The sequence below is a fragment of the Catharus ustulatus genome, chromosome Z (assembly GCF_009819885.2).
Source record: "Catharus ustulatus isolate bCatUst1 chromosome Z, bCatUst1.pri.v2, whole genome shotgun sequence".
In the NCBI taxonomy this organism is placed as follows: domain Eukaryota; kingdom Metazoa; phylum Chordata; class Aves; order Passeriformes; family Turdidae; genus Catharus; species Catharus ustulatus.
The window spans coordinates 24942280-24954698 of record NC_046262.2 but is presented as its reverse complement, the minus strand read 5'-3'; the positions used below and the strand labels follow the sequence as shown (position 1 = coordinate 24954698).

Below are 12419 nucleotides of genomic sequence, written 5' to 3'. Positions count from 1 at the left end.
AATATTTCAATGAGCACTCAATTGAGTTCACAATTTCAAAATCTAGGTCTACAGCATTCAACAACTGCATTTTGCCCGCCCAAAGCTAACCTTAAGTAAGGGCTATGTACCAACTGTATGTTGTTATCAAGTACATCTCTAAAATTACAAAGGAGAGAAATTCACTGATCATCTCTTTGCAAAGCAACAGACAGTGGCTTCTGAATTTCAATTTCTACAGCACTGTCTTCCAAGACATAAGTATCATTTTCATCCTAGTAAAGATCACTGACTTCTCTATGTTAAACACTAGTACTTGCAGCATTGGGTTAGAATTCCTTAGGATCCACATGGATCAATTTATTACAGACAACTGTCTTGAAAAATTACAGTAGGCATAGTGAATTTTTTATCCTTCTTAGTTATTTTGCACAGCCTGGATTTTGGTAGTGGGGTGAGAGGTGCAGAGGTGGCTTTTGTAAGAAGCTGCTGGAAGCTTCCACCATGTCTGGCAGAGCCAATCCCTGATGGCTCTGAGGATGGACACGCTGCTGGCCAGAGCTGGGCCAATGAGAGATGATGGTAATGTTTCTGTGATAACATACTTAAAAAGAAAATCAAAACAAAGTAGGCACTGTTTATCCTAGCCAGAGAAGAGGAGGAGATGAGAACCTGTGAGGGAAACAACACAGAGACACCAAGGTCAGTGCAGAAGGAGGGCAGGAGGTGCTCCAGGAGCTGGAGCTGAGATTCCTCTGCAGGTCGTGGTGAGACCATGGTGAAGCAGCTGTGCCCTGCAGCCATGGGGATCCGTGGGGGATGCAGAGATCCACCCACAGCCCATGGGGATCCATGGGGGATGCACAGATCCACCCACAGCCCATGGGGATCCATGGGGGATGCAGAGATCTGCTCACAGCCCATGGGGATCCATAGGGGATGCAGAGATCCACCCACAGCCCACGGGGATCCATGGGGGATGCACAGATCCACCCACAGCCCATGGGGATCCATGGGGGATGCAGAGATCCGCTCACAGCCCATGGGGATCCATGGGGGATGCAGAGATCCACCCACAGCCCATGGGGATCCATGGGGAATGCACAGATCCACCGTCAACCTGTATGGGAGGTGCCCATGACAGAGCAAGTGGATGCCTGGAGGATGCTGTGATCCTGTGAGAGACCCAGGGGAGAAAGGGGGCCCCAGCTTCCAATGCTGGAGCAGCCTCTCCTTGGAGGACTGCACCCTGTGGAAGAGTGACCCATGGCACAGAGGTTTTGGGAGGAATGCTGCTCATGAGATTGGAACCATGTTGGGAAGTTTACAGAGAACCGTGTCCCGTGGGAGGGACTCCAGGGTCTTACAGGGGAGGACTCCTCTCCCTGAGCAGTGGAAGAAAACCTCGGGTGAAGAACTGACCAAAATCCCCATGCCCTGTCTCTCCGAGCCATCAGTGGGAAGGAAGGAGGGTACTGGAGGAAGAAAAGATATTTTACAGGCTCATTTTTATTTCTCATTATCTCCTCTATTTTGATAGTAATAAACTCATTTTGTATCTCTAAGTTGAGCCTTTTTTGCCCTTGGAGTGTTTTCTCCTGGTCTTTATCTCAACTCAGAAAGCCTTCATTAAATTTTTCTCTCACTTCTGCCCAGCTGTGGCAGGGGAGGGCAAGTGATAGACTTTAGAGGTTGCCTGGCATTTGGCCAGTGCCAAACTGTAACACTAGCTCACATCTGGGAGCTTAGTTAATGATTCCCTCATATGCTCAATACTAAGCTAGGCCCCTGGCAGCTGCTGTGCAAATCTGCTTCATATTTGGAGGGACAGGGAAATGCTTTTGTATTTTTAAAAAAAGAGGGTTTTCTTTTTTTTTAAATATGGTTCATACCATACTATATGCTTACAGAACCAGCAAGCATGTAAGCAAGTAATTTTGCATGTATTCGTGCCTATTACAGCACTGTGAAATCTTTGATGTCACATTTTTTTATTTGAGGGACTTGACAGTTGTTTCCAAGAATAACATTAAGTCATAACATTCCTGCTCCTTTCACTATGAAAATCAGGTATTAATTAATCAGGTATCAACGCAAATCAGCCAAAGATTCCACCGTGGTTCTAGCAATAAGAAATACTACCAAACTAGTAATGCAAAGTTAAACACAAATTTTACTTATGCAATATTCTGAGTCTTAAAATGATGGGCTAACAGAAGACCTCATTTTCCTTTTAAGCTCATGAACAGTTACCTATAACCAATTAATAAAAATATTCACTAGTAAGCACTGGAGATGCAGACTAAACCATGAGACCTCCTCTTTCCCCATTTTAGTGTGTGGAGTATTTTCATTATCTGCTAATATTGACATTATTCCTTCTCAACAATTACCTGCAGCTTGAATTCTAAAACATTTTCTCCGGGCTTTATCCTTCCCAATTCAAGCAGATCTATCAACTGATGCTGTTTCTTACTCTTCCATCTATATCGCACTTGTTTTTGCTCCCACTCCTGATTACCATTACTCTGTGAAGATTTCTCACTGGTATTTGCTGGAGAGTCTGTATTTGAGGTAAGATTAGTAAGCATCAGGTTGGCATTAAATGAATTCTCACTACTCTGAAAGACCATTTGCTGTGAAGTATTAGAGAAATTCTTTGTAGACACTAACAAAATTGCTTGCTGCGGCTGCCGCTGCTGCTGCTGCTGTAAAGCTTCTTTCTTATTCACATATCTGTGCCGATCCTCATTTGAAAGAAACCGCTTGCAGACACTGGCTGTCTGATAGACATTCCTACTGACAACAGTGCTTCGAGGTTCTACAATATTTAATGTGTTAGAAGTGGGATTTAAGGACTTGTTTCTTTGTCCTTCAATTGCTACACAATCAATGTCTTTTTGCTGTGAGCACTTTGTTTTAGCAGTGGAAATAGTAGTTTCTGAAGGCAATGTCATCACTTCTGCAGCATTTGTCAGCTTTGATATGTTGTCAAAGGGATATTCTCTTACCCTGTTTCCAGATGCCAAAGCATGATCAGAAGCCTCTTTGCTTGTAATTGCTTCTTTATTTGCTCCTGTCTCATCCAAGCAGATGTGTGGGTGCTGGATGCCTTCCTGAGCTGAAAATCTATTTTCTAAAGAGACATGTGTTTCTACTCTGTTTCCATTAGGTGTGCTGGCACCAAGCCCCATACTAAATGTTACTGCATTAGGACATATGATTTCATTAGCAGTTAAATTTTGTCTTGTATCAGTTCCATGAAAAATAACTAAGTTTGAGATTTGCTTCTCTGATGATGAATTGAATATTTGCTTTGTTTTTCTGTAATTTTGTATTTTCTGCACTAATTTTTCTTGGTTTTGGGAAATAGTCAACAGGCTCTTTTGCCTAGAGGCAAGGTAAACTAATTGTTTCCTTAGTGCACCTTTTTTAAATGATTCCACTGAAGCCCTATAGAAAATGAAAAATAACAACATTGGCGTTACTGTAAATACAGAATTAAAACAGTTTGATATACATAACCCACAAAGAATATGTTTCAAAGGACTCAGCCAACATTTAAAATTTGAACAGTATTTTTATCATGTATGAAGTTCAATGTTCAACTCTCAGGTTTATGGACAACAAAGTGCAGAATCCTACAGCAGGATTAAGATGGAAGTGGGAATCCCACAGAATTAAAATGTTGATCATAAAAACTTTAGAAATACTCTTGCCTTTACCACTGCTTAATTCACAGGATATATATCCTTACACCACCTTTAATTCAGAGGATCAAAACTGTATCACCAACTGCTCTTTTATCACCACAAATCATAGTAGCACACTGAATTCCCTGTCTCGAAGGTCTACATTGGAACCTTTTAAAATTACTCCAGGATAAGCTCTTGAAGCATGATACTATAAGGATTTTTTAATGGTGTACACAACAAAAGATTTTATAAAGCTACCATTGTAATAATGCCACATGACCTTAAAGTAAAGAAGACAGATCAGTTTAGGATGTTCCCAGACCGAGCCTCCTTCCTGTGAGACCTCTTCCATGGGAGACTTTACCTCCTTTCTGCTGGAAGGGAATTCTTTATTTAACCCACTTTCTTCGGTACAAGAGCCATCAATTCAGCATAACACTCTTTTCTCCTAATTTCCCTTCATGGGATAAGTGGTATCACTAACACTGTGGCATCATTTTGGGAAGATAAAGAAGTAACACAAGTTGTGGGGAAAGGAGTTGCAGTATGGTTTGCTTTTAAGGCCACCCACTGCAGAGGTGCCATGCAGGTAACACCATCCCAGCCTCAAAAGAGACTGTTGAGAGGGTCAGGACAAAACTACACTAAGACTAGACAGCTCAGAACAAGGACAGAAAAAACACGGTTTGACAGTATAGCTGTCCGTACTGTGATACTGCTTGGTACCTCATGTGCTTAGAATACATGTACTATCAGCATACAGTCTATCACTGAGTGATCCATGAGAGCTATAGACTTCTACACAGGTCAGAGGCTTCCACACCCTTTCCTAGCAGTTTTTGCTCTGGGAAGTGTTGTTGCTTTATTGCTACACAAGTACAGAAGAAGCTGCAACTGAAGAGGCAAAGACAGTGTCACTAAAATAACAAAGTAACTTACAGCCACTAACAAATAAAATACTTCTTTTGCTAATTTTTCTCAAATAGAAGATATATCTTATTACCTTAGCACAGAAGATGTTAATACCTACATCTTAGTACAGAAAAGGAACAATGTAAGTAGTATCTCCCTCTGAGACAACAACTGAACAACTGGAAGATGGAAAATGTGATGATGTCTCCTGATCTTCTATGGCTTGTGTGACAAAAGTTATAAGCCAATTAATTAAAAATAAGATGTTCACTATGCAAATAAAGTAAATATAATGTGACTTGCAATACAGCTCATTACTATTGATGGATAGCTGTTACACTAGCTGCAGGATATCTGCAACATCCAGAAATATTAATGATTTCACTCTGGAACACAATCTCACTCTCAATACTAGAAAAGCTATTAATTTTTTACTGCCCTTGTTTCTTAATTCAGTCACCATTTTGCCCAACTCTTAACTCCTTATAAAATCCTTTTTAAAATTATTGTTATCTGTTTAATCTTACATTTTATAATTGGCACAATGGCTTGTGACAGAAATATTTCAGTCTCTTTGTTTAACCAGCCTTTATATTTTGCCATGGGACTACCTGAAAGTTGAATAGGATGCTACATTGTTAGGTAAGCACTCCCCATACGACCAACCTCCTATTTCTCAGAAGGAAGCAAAAAGAGGCATTGTGAGAGCTAGCATCATGAAGCTGCTAATTCACACAGTCCATGCTCACACAAAGATGAATAACCCTAGCTCACATTTTAATTTTTCTCACAAAAAGAATGAACATCCGAAAGTATGCTTCAAGTCATTTCTCTAAATGGTTCTTGTTGGACATTGGTAGAACACTCTATTCTAGGCGTGGTAAAGAAACAAATCAGAGGCAGGGACACTCCAAGTAGTGTTTTGAGTTGCTACTACTTTCCTCCATGATACTGCAAATGAATGTAATTGTTCAATATCCCCATTTCCTAATTTCAGCTTAGGTATCATGGCTCCATGAGGGAAAAAGTCCTGCTTATCAAACCTGATTTCCTTTTACAACAAGGTAACCCACCTAGCTGATCAAGGGAAGGCAGGTGATGTGATCTTCTTGAATTGCAGTAAAGCTTTTGGTACTGTCTCTCACCGGATCCTAGGATCCTTCTGGACAAAATGCCAGCACACAGCTGGATAAACACATCACACGATGAGTGAGCAACTGCCTCACATTTTGGGCTCAGAGGCTTCTAGTGAATGGGGTGACATCAGACTGGTGACTTACCACAGGGTTCCACCTTGGCCTCTGTGCTCTTCAACATCTTCACTAATGACATGGATGCAAAACTGGAAGGGATACTAACCAAATTCACTAACAATACAAAAATGGAAGGAGCTGTTGATTCCCTCTCTGCAGGGAGGCCCTGCAGAGAGGCCCTGTTACACCTCAACACATCAGAGGATCGGGCAAACACCAACCATGTGATGTTCAATAAGGAAAAGTGATGGATTCTGCACCTGGGATGGGGCAACCCTGGATGTATGGACAGACTGGAGAATGCGAGGCTGAAGAGTGGCAACATGGAAAGAGACCTGGGGGTCCTGGTCTTTGGTAAGTTGAACACGAGTCAGCAGTGCCCTGGCAGCCAGGAGGGCCCCCTGTGGACATCAGGGACAGCATCACCAGCAGGGCAGGGGAGAGGATTGTCCTGCTCTGCTCTGCACTGGGACAGCCTCATCTTGAGCGCTGGCAGCAGCTCTGGGTGCCACAATAGCCTAATGTAAGGCTACAGAGGGTCAGAGGAGGGCCATGAGGATGGTGAAGGGCCTTGAGGGGAAGCTGTATGAGGAACAGATGAGGTCACTTGGTCTGTTCAGCCTGGAGGACACTGAGGGGAGACCTCACTGCAGTCTACATCCTCTCCTTGTGAGGGAAGGGGAGGGGCAGGCACTGATCTCTGTGGTGACCAGTGATGGGACCTGAGGGAATGAACTGAATTTGTGTCAGGGGAGCTTTAGGTTGGATATCAGGAAAAGATTCTTCACACAGAAGTAGTTGGGCACTGGAAGAGGCTCCCCAGGGAAGCGGTCACAGCACCAAGCTGACAGAGTTCAAGAAGTGTTTGGACATTGCTCTCAGGCACATGGTGGGATTCTTGTGGATAGCGCTGTGCAGAGTTAGGAGTTAGACTAGATGATCCTTGTGAGTCACTTCCAACTCAGACTATTCTGTTATTCTGTGTTTTTCCAAATATTTTGTATTGTTCACTACCTAATTTCAACGCTCTCTGTGAGCACAGCAACTGATTAGTATGCATTAAGTAATCCCAGAAGTTCTTCTTTCAGGTAACTGAAGTAACTGAAGCCAATATCAATCATGCTTCCAAAAATCTGAATGAAAACCACACAGATTTATGCTACTATATGCTGATCTCCTAAAAACTTCTATCACTACTACTGCAAAGAATAGCATTCTATGAATAGAACCCTTGTATTCTACTTACCTGTATTTTTTAGCAAGGGCATCCCTCTCTGTTTTCTGGTTTGCAAGTATTTCATTCAAATTATCTTGTATCTGAGACAGCCGTTGTATATACACATCTGTTCAATATTTTGAAGTAATCAAAATTATGATGGCAATAAGAAGCAGAAAATAATTACATTAATAGCAATTTCACTGTAGCAGATACACAGCCAAAATATGAAGAGACTGTTAAGTGCCTTATACTGTAATGCATGCATGCTCCTTACAACTGGAGTCTTTTAAATAAAATTCTTATAGAAATAATTCATTACAAGTTTAACATTAAAAAAAAAAAAGGTCAAGTACAGTAATTTCACGATTATAAGCCACACGCATTTTGACTAAAATTTTGGTCCAAACCCGAAATGCAGCTTATAATCAGGTGTGGCTTATATATGGACAAAGAATGAAAAGTTGCTGTTTTAGTTTGGAGGACAGGTGTCTGCTAAGAAAGGCAGGAGCTTCTCTTTGAAATGGAGAATGTAAACCCCCTCCCTCCAAATTACTATAATTTTGAATCAAGGGGCTCTCAGGCAAAGATATGGGAATTAGGAATAACAGTTCTTTTCTAGGGAAATTAAAATAGAAATACAGTACTACAAAGGAACAAACCCCAAGCCCTGACAAAGTCAGAGCACAACCTGACACCCCGTTAGGCAGGGTGTTGGTAGCAGTCTCATTCAATGGTGGCTGCATCCTCCTGCAGTGACAAATGTGATTCAGTTGAAGCAGTGTTCCTGTAGAAGGTGCAGTTTCCCTCCGGAGGTCCAGTGGTGATGTGGAGAAATCCGGTTTTCCTCTGGAGTCCAGTGGAGAAAGGGGCTCCCTTAGTGTCCCCAAACCTCTGTTTTTATCTTGGTAAGAAATGTTGGGTTCTTCCCCCTGGTTGGAGCAACCTCCAATGGGATGAAGTAATTTTATCAGTCACACAGTGGGACTAAATGGGCCATTAGCAGAAAATGACTCCCTGGAGGATGGATGGGTTGTGAAAAGATAAAGAACAATGCCCTGCCTGGTTTCAATGGATGGCCCATTAGCAGAATATCTGCCGTTGAGATAAGGATCACTGCCCCCACCTGGTCTCAACAGATGGTGATAGAATAGACACCTTTTATCACACTCTGTATTGTAATGTGCGGCTTATAATCAGGCGCGGCTTATGTATGGACAAAGAATGAAAAGTTGCTGACACCCAGAAGTGCGCCTTATACTCAGTGCGGCTTATAATAGTGAAACTACTGTACTTGAAAATTTTGAAGTGCAAGGACCTTGTTTAGGAAATTAATAAAAGAAAAAAGAATAAATTAAAGAACTGCCCTATAGATAATAAGCCCTGAAAATTTTTAAGCTTTTTGTTACAAGTAGCTACATAACATGACAGTTATACTGAGGCTACCTGCAGAAGTTACATAATCTTAAAAAGGTGCCTAAAACTTTTGTTTGAAGTATTATGAAATAGCTTAATCAATTTCTTAATGAAGAAATAGCTAGACTGTTTCAAGTTACATACAAAGGTAAAAGTATATTTATCCCAGTTTTACACAGTTTCTAACTCAAAATGTTAAATGATAAAAAAGAGCAATTATAAATTCTTCTTTATATACCCTACCTCTTAGACATATAACGTTAGAGGGTTAGAAGTCACAACCAGTGGACACCACTGGGATAATGTGCTAAAACTGTAACCTAATTCCTGAAATTCTAAAAGTCAATACAAGCTTTACGTAATCAGGAAAAATGATAAATTGAAATTTATAAAATGTTTTCCCAAACCTTTTTCATGGTACCTGCCAGTATTTGCCTACTTATTAATATGTAAGTATTGCTCTTATTAAGGCAGTTTAATAAAAAATCTCAATCTGTTATTTATAGTAGATTTCACTGCATGGAAATACCTTGAGATTTTACTTTACTTTTTAAGTTTTTCAGTGTACTTCTATATACTTGCTCAGTCTTTTGCCTCATCAATAGTAATGGCTACAACGTAGTTTAAGAGGTACTACACTACTAATGCTTTTGTCAGTAGTGGTAACAGATCCATGTTAATTTCTCTCACACCCCTGAACAAGAGAAGCCTGATTAGCCCTGAAAAGGAGAAATCTCATACTTCTTTTAGCTCATTCATGAAATTGCACTGATGTCCATGCACAGGCATCTGTCTATTGTATCATCTACCTACCTGTCAAACATTTTTCAAGAAGACACCTATTTCAACTAACAGTCCATACACTATAAATTTGAGTTATCAATCCACATAATTCCATATATCACATTTATTTTTAAAGGGATAAATTTACTTGTAAATACCATTTCAAAGCTCCAGTCTGTATTTAGGAATATAAATTTAAAAACAAACCCTTTCTTTCTGTCAGAAAGTAAAACTGTTTCATGAGTATGAGATGCTTCAATTGAACAGCCCTGCCTAGATGGGGAAGGGCAGTTGAGGAGAGAGACCTTGGTCAAAGGCATTCTGGCAGCAAGCTATGCCTCTTGGAGCACACAGCATGGACATAATAGACTCCAACAGCTACACAGAAGCAGCATCATGATCACCTAGGAAGTCACTGTCGCTTAGTAAATTTTTGAGATTAATCCGAACTGAGATTTGATAGCCTAAGACAAATGGGCTGAAACTGCCCATCATTCACGTTGTTTGCTGTAAAGAGTTCTCTTTTTTTCTCTCATAAATTGTTTGAGGGTCCTGGAAGTCCAGCCATAGAAGAATAAAAATGCTTCATCTGTTACTTTACATACAGACATAGCTGTTCTTGATCATGCAGGGGCTCACATGCTCATAACTGAATAATGCTACTAGCAGCATGCATTCTTAACTAATGATCCCTTTTTGTATGATTAGGCTGACTTGAGACACCTGCCTCCAAGTGGCATGTCCCCCTTTTTTGTCACAAAATTAATTCCTGTGCAACAGAATTCTGTCTCAGGAAGTGCCCACACCTGAGGAGTGTTATTAAAATCTTATTCTCTGAAGCTGCATTTTCCAGACAAGATATTCAAATACATTATCTGCAATGTTTTAAAAACAGTTATATTGCCAAAGATATCTACCCACTAAAAATAGGTGAAACACTTCAATTATGTCTACCTGCATCTTTAGAAGTCCTTAACTCAAATAGCAACAGTTCTTCCTGTTTCTTTTCTGTATCCTGTATAGCAGCAACAGACTCCTGTTAACAAACACAGAAATTACTGTAAGAAGTAGAGCCAAGTGCACCATACAAATCAGGACATGGTACATGGCCTGCAGTTTAGGCATTGGCAGACTTAATTCATTCCACGTTGGGAATTACTGTGTAAAGGTAATGGGGCACTGGTAGGATAGAGATACGTAGCGCCAAGAACTTTGCTCTGCAAGGAGCTGTCACAGCCTGGGTTTGCTGTGGCATTCAAACTAGTCCATGCTCAGAGTCCTCCAGAAACCTCTGAGTGCACAGCAAAGATTGGAAAGTGAGTTTCACCATGACAGCATCAACTAGACAATGTAGACAGACATCAGGAAGAGTTAATAACTTGTGCAAAAATCTTCCTTGTTGTTTTAAGATAAACAATATCTGGATACCTTCATCATTGTGATGACAACTCATTACTGTTTCAAAAAGAACCATTCTGGAAATGTGCTTAAAGCTTCAGAACTTATGACCTTTTCTCTATTTTTGTAAGCAATAAGAAATGTGTGTCAATAATGACTACTGTTTGCACAACAAATTTAAATGCACAGAAATCATGAACAGAGAAGTGATAGTAAACATACTCATACATGTAAACCACAACTTATCTACTGTAACTCTCTGCATGACGCTGTTTTTACAAACATTTTAATGGATTAATTATTTAAATTATATTTATATATTTTTCAGTCAGCAAATGTCACTATGCATACACCACAAAGCAGTTTATCTGCTCTGTTAACTATACTTACCACACTGTACTTCTCAGGCTGTGTCTCCAAAGCTGCATCATCATTTTTATAGCAGTCGTAACAATCACGTTTTGATTTCACCTCTCCACAATTAAGAAAAAGATAAATAAAATTTAAAATTAATTTGCAGGAGCATCATAAGCTGGATTAGCTGATACAGGTTACAAAGACGCAATGGTAGATCAACTAACGAAAAATATCTTATATATACAAAAGAGATCAAATTTAGATAGCATGAAGAAATAAAAGCTACCATTTTCAAAATCACTCATTTCCCTTCCTGTGAAGGAAAATATGGATAATAATAAAAATCTGAATATCATTCTCTCAGAAAAAAAACCCAAAACCATTCATGAATCTTATTTTTTGTAAATAAATAAACAGCATTCAATAGTTAAAAGAATTAAAAATATCAGTGTCATACCATTTGAATGTATGATTTTTCCTTAAGATTACAGGGTAATCCTATGATTTATATTACAAAACTAACATACCAGCAACTTCAACAGTTTGAACAGGAAGTAGAGAGTCCATAGCACCATACGACTTCAGCAGTTCTTTCATTTCTTCACTACAAGCTTGATTGAAAGCACTCTGTCCTGAACCATCCCTCTCATTGGGATTTGCTCCATGCTGCAGCAGAATCCTGGCTGCCTATTTTTGTTATTTGAACAGTGCTAATTCTTGCTGTGAACTTATACAACTGTATGTGTTATATCTAACATACATCACAAATAATACAGGTTCAAATAAGGTACTCTACAATCTTTATATCTGCAATCCGAACTAAACAAAACCAATAATTGGCTATTATCAACACAGATTTCTATCTTATATTTCTTCACTAAAGTATGCAAATAATTCACACATTTTCACAACATGTAATTTTTACAGTACTAATTTTTACGGTTTTATAGCTATACAGAACAATTACAAAACACCATGTATCTAAATTAAAAGGAATTGGCCAATTGCATTAAGACCAAAGTGCAGGACAGAATTGCATTTCTTTCTTTAATAATGGTTTTGGTTTCATGAACTGGTAATTCTTTTCCTAATTCCAAAAAACTTGCAAGTTTGCTTAACAGCAAAATGTGGAAATGAGATTAGTGGCATCAATGGAATTGTCTACCCCTAAATTCAGATCATATGAAAGTACTGATGAAGTCAGAGCCTAGATGACAGAAAAATTTTCATATGTGTGATTTCTCAGCTTTAGCATTTTTTCTTATTTCTTACACTCAGAGTGCAGTTAAGTAAGAAAACACATCAGATCAAGATTGCTGACTGAAAGTTCAGGATGCTCTTTGTTTGTTCTCCGCCAAAATACTGAAATAATATATTTTTGCAAGAGCTCTACTGATAGTCTGGCTTGAA

General features: G+C 39.5%; 1 protein-coding gene across 1 annotated transcript in view; it reads right to left on the bottom strand.

Annotated features, from left to right (window-relative positions):
- Window positions 1–12419, bottom strand: part of ANKRD31 (ankyrin repeat domain 31) — a 67411-nt gene that overhangs the window by 16259 nt on the left and 38733 nt on the right. The window contains exons 17-21 of the mRNA XM_033086207.1: window positions 11537–11696; window positions 11043–11125; window positions 10209–10290; window positions 7086–7182; window positions 2373–3432 (exon numbers count right to left, since the gene is read on the bottom strand). Coding sequence (XP_032942098.1) covers window positions 2373–3432; window positions 7086–7182; window positions 10209–10290; window positions 11043–11125; window positions 11537–11696 — 1482 coding nt within the window. The remainder of the gene's footprint in view (window positions 1–2372; window positions 3433–7085; window positions 7183–10208; window positions 10291–11042; window positions 11126–11536; window positions 11697–12419) is intronic.